The sequence below is a fragment of the Abramis brama genome (genome assembly GCF_963993115.1).
Source record: "Abramis brama genome assembly, chromosome: 4".
Lineage (NCBI taxonomy): Eukaryota > Metazoa > Chordata > Actinopteri > Cypriniformes > Leuciscidae > Abramis > Abramis brama.
Window position 1 is genome coordinate 12,105,241 of NC_139966.1, and position 12,156 is coordinate 12,117,396.

A 12,156-nucleotide genomic window follows, 5' to 3' on the forward strand; every position below is an offset into this window, starting at 1 on the left:
TGGCAAATATTGCCCCTTAATAAAAATGTTAATTTTGGTCACTACTGTGAACTGACCACTGCATAGAATATAAAAATTATGAATATCTTCGTGTGTCTGCTGTCAACAACAGGCCTAAACCAGCCGGGATACCAGTACAAAAACACAATCAGTAAAATATCATCTAATTATTATCAACAAAACTTTGAAAATATCTAGACATATTTTTGTCAATATTGCACACCCCTAATGTACGGTATTAATTTTGATTTCTTCAGGTCTTAAAAAGCCTTAAATTTGACTTTAAAATTGTGCAGATACCCTGTTGAAGAGTTTCTCATAAAAAGCAACTGCAGATTTACGGATAGGCTATCCACAGACTCTTGCAGCAGTTGTCCGGTACTGGACCACAGAGAGTGCATAAGTCTCTTTTGTCCATTTTTTTCGTTCAAGGCCGAAAAAAAAAATGAGAAGGTGCATCCATTTAGGAAATATTTTGATGATGTGAGTGAACCAGAGCACCTTGAGCAGAGAAACCCAACAGGTTAGATAGAGCTGACTTTTTCCATTTGAGAACTTTGAAATGTTCTCCTTCTCTCCTCCAAATCTTGCAGCTTCATTATTTCACTCTCCAAAGCTTTCATAGATCTAGTCATGTCCCTTGTGACATTGAGAGTATATTGTAGGCACAGCTGTTTTATATTGACCTTCCCTATGTCCCACCACTGTTGTAAAGAAGTGGATTCAGATTTTTCTTTTGTGTAACCACTCCAAAAATACTTAAAAGCATATTTTAAAGCATTGTCAGAAAGCAAAGATACATTAAAATGCCAATTGTCAATTTTGCATTTCATATCTTTAACAAAGATAGCTACTTGTACAAGGCAATGATCCGAAATACCAACTGGGTGTATTGAACAACCTTTAAGTTCATTACTCTGAAAATCTATCAAGCCTAGCAAAAGACAAATAATTATCTTTAACATAAGTCCAAGTATATTAACACTGAGTAGTATGAAAAAGCCTCCAAACATCACATAAATCATTTTAAGATAATTCTTACTGGCTCCATGTGGCCAACATTTAATTCCTCTTTTAAAACATCTTGTGCATTTTGTTCACTCGCTACTTTTTCTATCTGCTCAATGCCAGTGTGGCACAAACACTATCTATCTATCAAACTTTAAACTAATTTAAACTACTTTTAAACTTCAAACTAATTTAAACTTCAGATTACTTTACACTTCTTCAAACTTTCTGGTCCAAACTTTCTCAAGCCAACTAAAAGTTTGTCTCGACGAACTGTTTAATCTAGTTTATTATTAATATTATTATTATTGAGCTTTTTCACATAGGTGAAATAAAAACATTACATAATTTATTTACTCTGGCTTCTTCCTTTAAATATCACAATCCAGACACTTTAATTGGAGAGTATAGATTTTCTGTAGCCATCAAAAATACATCTGTTTGTCATAATCGATCTTCTCACTAAAGCTGATCGTCTGTGAATCAACGCCTGGCCGACAGAAGAGCAGAAGTGTTGAACATTTACATGTTTACATTCCACCTCTGTATATTTCAGATTGTAAAGAGTCTGTAAATTAATGTAAACTAAAAGCAGAATCCCTAGAGCTCGATATCATTATAATCCTGAAGTTTAATTCCTTAACACTTACCGTGATGTGATATTTGTGCCAGTGTAAAATATGTTTTGGCTCGCTGTCACCCTGTTTGAGTTTGCATTCTGTGAGCTGTCTACGCTCTCTATGGTTTTCCTGCCTGCAACTTTGACACAAACAGAAAACAGGCTAACACCTTATACCAGAGGTGTCAAACTCAGTTACTGGAGGGCCACAGCCCTGCAGAGTTTAGCTTCAGCCCTAATTAAACACACCTGATCAGCTAATCAAGTTCTTCAGGCTTATTTGAAAACTGCAGGTGTGTGTGTGTTAAAGCAGGGTTGGAACAAAACTCTGTAGGGCTGTGGCCTTCCAGGAACTGAGTTTTGACACCTGTGTCTTATACTGACACATGTATCCTCTGTCCAACTGTATTAAACTGAGAAACAACTGAGCAGCAATCTGGTCTCTGTCTCTTATTTTGGTTCTCCAAGTGCACTGTCAGGCTTCACGAGATTTGGAGGGCTTTGCAGAAGACTGTAGATAATTGAAGAAAAAAAGTCACGCTGTTTTTTTTTTTTTTTTCACTTTCCCGTTTCATGTCTTTAATTTTGTAATTTACCTATAGTCAAGGTTTCTGTTGTAGCAAATTAGCTCTATGAAATATTAATAATCAATTGCTTGAAAAGAGTCTGAAGACACTTTCTGCTTCCCGTAGTGACGCTCACGTGATGTTTGCATACTTTACCACAGCTTTACCTCAGATATAAACAACAAATAAACACGTCCATCTCCAGACATCAGTCACATCAAGTCTCTCTAGGAATGGTTTATATTCTGAATTAAGTGATGAGAGTCGGCCTGTGGACATTTATCAAGAGCGCTGTCAATCACAACACTGAAATCCCCACCTATAGCAAGTAGAGAGTTAATTTACAGATGAAGCGTTTAAGCTAAATAGCATTGACATATCGGAAAACTCAAACTATAAAATACACTTTTATGATTTGCAAGTTCCCAAAAGTTAAAGGGTTAGTTCACCCACAATGAAAGTTCTGTCATTAAAAACTCACCCTCATGTCGTCCCGAACCCATGAGACTTTCGCTCGTCTTCACAACACAAATGAAGATATTTCAGTAATCTCAGATTTCATCAAAAAGATCTTCATTTGTATTCCGAATATGAATAAAAGTCTCATGGGGTTGCAACAACATACACTCAAAAAAATTATTCTTGCCACTTATTGAATTTAAGCAAACAATTTAAATAAATTATATTTAAAAATGTATAAAATAACCATTATTATTGCGAATTATTCTTACACAACACGAATGTAATGGATCCAAGTCCAAACTGATCAAATTACATAAACTATACTTGATTTGTTGCAATAAGGGACAAATGCAGATGTTGCGCATGCGCACTAGAGTAAAAAAAACAACAAAAAAAACCCGAAGGCGGCAAGGAGTCGTTGGAGGCGCAATACAAGACTCAGCATCAGCGATTTGCGTGAACAGATGTGGAATATTCGACAAGGTAAGATATTTTCTATATTTATAAATTATTTAGACTTCAACATCAACTATTTTTTATAATTTAATCGATCTGATCGATTTGTCTTATTTTCGCCGTGACTGCACTTCAGACGAACTTTTTCGGCCTTTCCAGTTATATAAAGAGTAAAGTTAACTGATATTTTTTAAGATTTATTGTCGACTGACTATGTGCATCATTTTTGAATTTAGGCAGATTATGCGTATGATTTTTGATAACGGCTCCGTGATCTCGACGTGCATTTTACTTTGTAATATGCCAAAACGTTGCACAAACACAGTCAATCGAACGTACTGTAGGCCTATATGAAAGTTATATAGGCTACAGGTAAAATTGTATAGGATGTCTTGTTAAAACAAATATCTTAAAACATATTTGTAACTTTGATCATTTTAAGATATAGGTAGGCCTACGGTCGACTGACTAAAGTTATATGTGCGTCATTTTTAATAACAACTTCTCATCTCGACGTAAGTTAGGCCTACATTTTACTCATTTTAATCATTTTTTGAACATGCCAAAACGTTGCACACACATACTTAATCGACCGTATATGAAAGTTATCTACATGCAAAGGTTTACATGAAGTGGAACATGCTTTGTTTTTTTTTTCGTGCTGAGTTTTCATTTCATTTCAAAAAAATAAAACTATGTCTTTGCTATTTCAGAGTCCTCATCGATGTGACACTATTTCAACATTTCTGACTCCGGTTTGGCACAATCACTCAATTACGGTATGTGCATTTTTTTCTTTGTAATAAAATTAAACTTGACGTTTAATTTCTTTGCAAAAGTGTGATGTCTGTTGTTTTCTCTCTCTTTTTGAATTTCAGATATGTGAGTTTGGGGAATGTGGCAATGTAAAGTGTGTGGCACAGAATTATCCAGTAGGTATGAGTTATTGAAACATTCTAAGCTTAAACATGGACATTTTGGGGCGAGGTTCAGGCATCCTTGTGTATACAGTAATTGTCCTTGCACTTTTAAATCATGGAATAACCTCTTAAGTCATATATACCGTGTCCACCGTGATCAGTCATCTCCAAAACAAGAACAGTTAGCCACCTTTTCATGTCAGCTGTGTGAGTGCATTGAGTCAAATGAAAGAGATTATTTCAGTCATATAAATGAACATTTGCGCAAACATGAAACTGTGACTTGTGTGTTTAAAGGATGTACATTTAAAAGTAACATTTATAATACCTTTCATTCACACAAAAATAGGAAGCACAATCCTCATGGTCTAACTGACTTTAAATTAGATGTTGTCACAATCACAACAGACTGTCAGGAGTCAACCAGTCCTCCCATTGATTTTCCCTCATGTTCAACATAAACTTTGTTAGAGTCATGCAGTGACGATAATAATGATGAAGATATTTCTAAGGCAAGTGTGCTGAATATTGCCCTTGTTTTATTAAAGTTGGAAAACATTTTGCATGTCCCAGCCACAGCAGTTGATGAATTACTTCAAGAACTCCATTATTCATTAACCTCAGCATCAATTCCAGGCACTTGTGGCATAATTTCTGACATTCTTAGAAATCACAACATAGAAATTGATGAGTCTGTCATTCAAGAGTTTACTGAAGCAGTGGGCAGGTCAAATCCCTTGGTTAAAGCCATAGAAAAAGGTGGTCCCCTTGCCACAGCTTTTAAGCGGAAGCAGTTCTACAAGGAGAATGTAAGTGTTGTAGAGCCAGTTGAGTTTATTCTTGATCATAAGACTAGAAAGATCTATCAGTATATACCTATTTTGCCTTCTCTACAGCTGCTGTTTAGTTGCAGTAATATTTTAAAGTGTGTAACTGGTGACCACGAGAGACAGACAACTGATTCAGGGGTAGAGAAAGAACAGCAGTATAGGTCCATAAGAGATGGTCTTTATTGCAAGGAAAATTCTTTTTTTTTGTAGAGAGGAATTGAAAATATCTTTGTCATTGTACATTGATGATTTTGAGCTCTGTAACCCTCTCGGAACCTCACGTAAGAAACACAAACTTTGTGGGGTCTATTGGATTTTAAATAACTTGCCACCTGGATGCAATTCAACACTTTCATCTATCTATTTGGCAGTTTTATGCAAGAGTGAACATGTAAAGTCACATGGATATGACACAATTTTAGAGCCCCTTTTACAGGAATTGATTACTTTAGAGAGTCATGATGTTTATGTTCCAGAACTTGGACGGTTTGTGAAAGGTACAGTCCAGTCTGTCATTGCAGATAATCTAGGGGCCCATGGTTTAGCAGGCTTCATAGAAAGCTTCTCTGGTGAGTACTTTTGCAGGTTTTGTGTAGGGAAGAGGTTGGAAATCCAGGCTGAATCTGTTCAGACTGGGGATTTTGCCCTTAGAACAAAGGAAATTCATGACGCACATGTTAGATCTGCAAAGGAAAACTCTGCCATAATTTGTGGAGTAAAAAGGGGGTGTGTGCTAACAGAGAAATTATCTCACTTTCATGTAACTCAAGGCTACCCTCCTGATATTGTGCATGACCTATTTGAGGGCATTGTGCCAGTGGAACTTGCACTCTGTTTAAGAGAATTTGTTTCCAAGAAGTATCTATCTCTTGATACTCTGAACACATTGATCTTGAACTTTCCCTATAAGTGGGGTGATAGAACCAATAGACCTCACATTATTCCATGTACATATGCCTCAAAGAGGAGCATTGGAGGTAATGCACATGAAAATTGGAATTTACTGAGATTGCTTCCATTCATTATTGGAGACTTGATACCAGAGTCTGAGCCAGGCTGGCTTGTACTTCTTGATTTGAAAGAAATAGTTGAGCTTGCTGTCGCCCCCATTCATAACGAAGAAACGATAGCCTACTTAAACAGCAAAATTACAGAGCACAGACACAGATTTGTTGAACTTTTTCCAGCACAGCTGTTACCAAAACATCATTATGTGGAACACTATCCGCAAATGATTAAATGTTTTGGACCTCTTGTTGGGCAGTGGACTATGAGGTTCGAGGCGAAACATAGTGTTGTAAAGTTTTCTTCGTCGAAGCAAGAGACCAGGAGACGTTGGGGATCACGTTCAAACAAAGTTATTCTTTATTGAGGACTTCGCGTTGACGCGGCTGCAGTTCTTCCCAAATCAGTCTAACTAATGTAACTTTACATGGTTTCTTTATAGGCATTTCAGTGGGCTGTCCCTTAAGGTTCTGAACTTACACACAGCCTTTAGGGATGACTACTGCTAAAGACAATAGAGGCAATTACCCCCAACTGAGCTCCCCAAATGGTATAAACACAAATGGTCACGAGAACTAAGACTAGTAACATTCACACACAGTTCAACTCTTAGTTGGAAGATCAAAGGCTAACAAAACCCCTGACTATTACAATGTTTAGACAGCTGACTTAAAGCTAACTTCTGATCAGTAAATTGATGCCATCATGTTCACCTTGAATGCCCAATACAGTGTAATTCACCTTAGTTTTTCATGTGATGTTATGTAAGGAAGTAAGATCAGCAGATCTTAAACATATTCTTAAATTTGGATCCTTCAATAGTTTCTTTAACCTGTTAAGCTGCAACCCCACTTTTGAAAAATCCCAAGAAATGACATACCCAAACTGAAACAGATACAGTTCATGAACCCTTTGTACTAAAAGCACAAGTATGATCTCATTTGAAAGCTGACACCTGGCAGTTTATTGTAAATGTAGAATTAATTATTGTCATAATGACAAAAATTGTTTTAAATAGCTTCAAAGTTTTGTAAAGTTATTAGAAATTATTTTTTATGAAACATCCTCATGAAAAAAAAATTGAAGTTGGCACTGGAGCAATCTAGAAATGCACTACAGCTAATGCCACATGTCTAAACATTTTATGTTTAAAATCTTAAGATAATAAGTCCAAAACTCTGTATTTAGTGAAATGTTTTTCAAGACCATGTCATGTGACTTTATTTTGATTTGACGCTAAAATGCTACTGATGTTTATTGTCATCTTCTAACCATCTATCCAGTATATTGTCTTTATTGTTTTGTGGTGCAAACGAGCCCCATTCAGTCTCAATCTCCCCCTGCACACATTCACACCTCTCCAGCCCGGTTATGGCTCTAAATATGCATTTCTTTTGTCTGCATTATAGTTACTAACGACTGGCTATTCACAGGCTATTCATATGGTTTCAGTCACTAATTTATTTTCTTAAAGTTCACCCTTACATTTTAAACTGTATCAAATGCATTTCTTGAATAAAGAAACATTTCAGTAAGCATTCAAAAAAATAATAAAAATATAACTTCTAGGTGGCAGGTGCACCTAGGGCTAGCTAGCATGTTAGCTTAGCACACCATCAATACACGACAATTTATGAGATTAAAACCATGTTTGTGCTTATAAACTTACTTTATAAAGCAAATCGAGTATTTTAAATAATTTTTTTTGTGATCTAATTTGGCTTCAGATAAAAAATCAGACAGAAAATATACTATTGGATAGTGTTCTGCACAACGATTCTATATAGATTAGCATTACATTATAAATATAATCTATTATTATGGAAATACCTGGCATGGATTGAAAAACACAGGTAACTCAAATATCATAGCAAACATGTTTATTGTCTTCAAAACTGCATGTTACAGCCATAGTTACAGCGCGATCTCGTTAGCTTTGTGTGTGTTCGAGGCTTCCTGGAATGTCACATGATCATGGCTCTTCTTCATGTTCTATATATGGACTAATACTGTGCACAGGGCGGCGAGGGCGCCCTCAGGCTATTGGTATGAATTGAAAACACAGTATCAGAGTTATGCAAACGCTCATAGTGATTACATCGACGCATTTGGGTATAAATTCAATAAATATTATTCCTGTCTATAGAAATCTGATGTAAACCTATGAGAATATATCAATATTTCTCCAAATCTGCACATTTTTGAGCTAAAGCCCTGAGGCACGTTGTTTTGTGTATCGCTGTCATGACGACGGCACGGGAGTTTTTTTATGAATGAAAGCGGCTGACGCGCATAATTCATATCAAAGGTATCGACTAATTTTTTCATTTCATAACTCCTGACACAAATTAAGAAATAACTGTCGCTATAAGTTTCTCAGAATACAATAGTGGTCAAATTCTGAAACTTGAGTCTTATATCTTTTTAATGATGTATAGTTTGTCAAGGTATAACATTAAATCTGATAGTAACTTTGAACTATATATAAATAAAACCGCTTCAGTGCGTCCGCGCTCTGGCAACGGTTAACAGGTTAAGAAAGTTGCTCGCCACACAAATTGTTTCAGAAACATAATGCTCACACTGGCTGCCAAACACCAGCAAATGATTGCTTATCAAATCCATTCCTGTAGGCTTAAGAAGTCCACACTAGAAGTTACACATGTCTCCACACTTCCTGTGGATGTCTTAAACAAGGAAGTAGTAGCAGGTTTGAGATAGAAATATCCAGGAATTAATGAGGTCCATCTTGCAAAAAATGTCACAAACAATGGGATCAATTATAGAACTGGTATGCTCATTTCATTTGGGTCAGCTGGTGGCCTGCCAGAGTTTGCCGAAATTCTTCAAATGTGTATCATCAAGAGCAGTTTGAATTTTGTTGTGAAGATACTGTGTGCATGGTATCAAGAACATTTTAGAGCTTTTCAGTTGACTGTCTCTCCTGATAGAGAGGTTGCCCTGGTTGATCTTGAACAGCTAACTGATGCTTATCCACTGTATGATTATATGGTAGGAGGAAGACGAATGGTAACCCTGAAGAGGCACATCCTCATCTAAGGTAAAGTGTTTATTAAGTGTTTTTATTTACGGTTAATACAAGTAACAATGCTAAAAATTGTATTACTGATGTATGTTTTTTTTCTGCTTTGTTTCCTATTTTAGAAAAGTAGAGAAAAATGTCAAGTCAGGCCATTCTGAGGATTGTTTTTGGTGGGGATGACGATGCAAGAAAACTTGCACTTAAGACAGGAATCCCAAAGTCTGTGGATGACCTTGTCCTTGAAATAATGACTGTTTTTGGGGTGAAGCAAAAGTTCAGGCTCCAGTACAAAGATAAGGACTTTGGAAATGAATACATGAATCTCACGTCAACCAGTCAAATTGAAGACAGGGATACCCTGAAACTGATTTTTCTTTCAACTGATGACTCCAGCATGCAAGAGACTGCACCTGATGCACCTGCCTGCTCCACCATTCCTGTTCCTTCACCCAGTTCAAACTGTAGCTCTGATACTCCTGACATGAGAGATATTAACACGTGTGTTATTGACTCAGTCCAGCCAGTCAATTTATCTGATGACTCGTTTTGCAGCAGTGCTGAGACTGTCATAATTACATCTCCCGAGTCAAGAACCAGTTCTTGGCCTCAGATTTTTGTAGTTCCTCGCTTTTCATGTTCTGCTGAAATTCAGCTTCAGAGAGCTGACACAGAGTTCAGCAACAGTGGAATGCTACTTATTCCACCACCAAAACTAAGATCGGACATTCTTGAAGGCATGGCTGAGGAGATCTTTAGATATGCAGCATACCCCACCGATAGTCAGCTTGATCAGGCAGCTGAAGCCCTGATAAATGCTCATCCTTGCTTGAGGGAAAAAGGAACTCGCACTGGCCATGAAGGATGGAAACATTATCTAAAGATTAAGATGTCTAATTTTCGCTCTAAACTCAGCAAGATTGGACACCCTGAAATCTCTGTGAATTCTCTTAGGAACAATCGTAAAGGTCAGGGTAAAGCAGCATCAAACATCAAAAAGCCAAGAAAAGCTGAGGTAAATTTCCTTCCTTGCCTCCTAAAAGGTGAAACAGCAGAGAGCATGGAGAAGGAAAGAATTGCTCTCTTAACTGAAGTGAAAAAGAAAAATAATGAGGCAGTCATTAAGGAAAAAATGCAATTGACCTTCTCCTATAGACGACAAGAGTTGGTTGAAGACTTGGCAATTATGTCTGATTTACAAACCAGGTGGCCTGCACTGTTCACAGTAAATGAAGTAAGTGTTATTGATATTTACACAAGAATAAATTGTAAATTATTATAAATTCCTCCACAGTAGGCCTATATTTCATGCTCATCTTTATTTCCCTTTTTCTTTTTTTTTCAGATAAATGCAGAATTCATGCGGATAACAACTGTGCCACTTCTGTCAAAGTTCTTGGCACAGCTGGACAGATACACTGTTAATCTACACAAGGTTTTCAGCAGTAAAGGTGGTGCTTCTGGACAGAAGATATCACACATTATGGCAATTGCAGACAAGGTGTGGTAAACTGCATTTAATTTTTTATAACTAATTACAAATATTGTATATAGAAAATATACTATAATCAGGGTTTTTTATATTGTCATAATTTTCAGTGTGATGACATACACATCAAACGAGACTGTGTCATAAAAAGTCTGTGTGTGTACCTCAATGAGGACATTGCAACACTCGTCAAAGAATTTCAGGTTCGTATATTAACATATTATTTACATTAACATATTGCCAGCCTGTATGTTACCAATATTTCAGTTGGTGTTAATTATGTAAAAAAACAAACAATTTTGATTGTTTTTTGTTTTGGCTTAGGACTGCAATTCTGAAGAAGCTGAGAGAGGAATTTCTGAGACCACTCTTGGGCTTTTTGTGATCCGTAAAGAAGGTGCTGGTGCTGAGGACGAGCCAGAGGATGTTGGAGTAGTGATAGAGGGCGTGCAGCTGCTACAGCACTTGAAGAGTGTTTCCTTTGGATTGGTAATTCTGTTCGGACTGATCTACGCTCTCAATTTAAGCTACCCACAGAGTCTCAAATTCACGTTTGAATTCTTTCAAAAGGTACTGATGAATTTGGATGGCAGCAAGCTTTCCTCAAAGGTTCAGGCACTTAAAATTAAAATGTTTCAGTGAATAGGAGATTGAAAACTTTTTCAACTTTTAAGACAGGGATGCCCTGAAAGGAATTTTTCAATTGACTGATGACACTAACTCCAGCATGCAAGAGACTGAACCTAATGCACCATTCCTGCTTTTGTAGCTCTGATACTCTTGACTTGAGAGATGTTAGCTGTTGCTCTTGTCTCAGTCCAGGAACTTATCTGATGACTCGTTTTGCAGCAGCGCAGAGACTGTTAAAGTCAGAAACAGTTCTTGGCCTCAGGTTTTTTTAGGCCTTGTGTTCTGCTGAAACTCCTGCCTGTTATATGTAAAGGGAAATATAATCCTTAAAGGGTTACTTTCTCTTTTCTGTTTCAAATGTTTGTACTTTTTTTTTTTTTTTTTTTTTAGTCCAAGTGTCCTGATTGTTTATTTGTTCTACAAAAATTTAGAAAGATGGGTACCAATTACATTCGTGTTTCAAGTTCCAGATCAGAAGAAAGCACAAATTGATTACTGTACTATGCAGTGATATCAAAATGTTTACCTTGAAACTGTGAAAAAAAAAAGAAAAAAGTTTGATGTTCAAAATTGGATCCCTGTTACTTGGCACACTTAAAACTAAAAAGTGTAACATGAGTAATAACCATTGAAATTACAGTTTGGGAGGTTAACTAAAACAGTTGCAATAATTTGTAAAGTGCTGTATTATGTCCTGCTTGGATTTTTGTTTGTTTCTTTTGTCAGACTGGACAGACAGTTTCTTTTGACTTATGGAACAATTGCACACAATAAATGTTTGAAAATTTAATGATTTTGACTGTTTATTCAATAGAATTAAGGAAATGTAAGATAGTTATATAAAGCAAGTAACAACAATGTATCTGAAATGAGTAAAGTTTATTTAATACACAATCTTAAATCACAGTTTATCAGTTCACATAACAATTATTTAATTAATTCACATCAACTGAATATGATGGTGAAGCTTAAATAAAATGTTAACTTTTACGTTGGATTTATGTGATTAAATTGGATGGAAAATTGACATGTAATTGAAATACATAAGTTTTAACTTTTGGGGTTAAATATTTTTTTGAGTGTAGGCCAGGTTGTGTTTAGATCCCGACCAACCAGCGCGCTCTATTGCTG

At 36.3% G+C, this 12,156-nt stretch overlaps 2 protein-coding genes across 2 annotated transcripts in view; one reads left to right on the forward strand and one right to left on the reverse strand.

Annotated features, from left to right (window-relative positions):
• LOC311081640 (protein NLRC3-like) overlaps positions 1 to 1,708 on the reverse strand; it is a 78,337-nt gene extending 76,629 nt beyond the window's left edge. The window contains exon 1 of the mRNA XM_084112231.1: positions 1,659 to 1,708. The gene's annotated coding sequence lies outside the window, so the exon portion shown is untranslated. The remainder of the gene's footprint in view (positions 1 to 1,658) is intronic.
• Positions 1,709 to 9,045: 7,337 nt separating this feature from the next.
• On the forward strand, positions 9,046 to 11,785 carry LOC311082056 (uncharacterized protein; the record flags this gene model as incomplete). The annotated part of the gene is made up of 4 exons (XM_084112800.1): positions 9,046 to 10,140; positions 10,252 to 10,407; positions 10,506 to 10,598; positions 10,720 to 11,785. 4 exons carry the CDS (start codon positions 9,046 to 9,048, stop codon positions 11,035 to 11,037), a joined length of 1,662 nt encoding a protein of 553 aa, XP_083968926.1. The 3' UTR covers positions 11,038 to 11,785.
• Between the last annotated feature and the right edge of the window lie 371 nt (positions 11,786 to 12,156).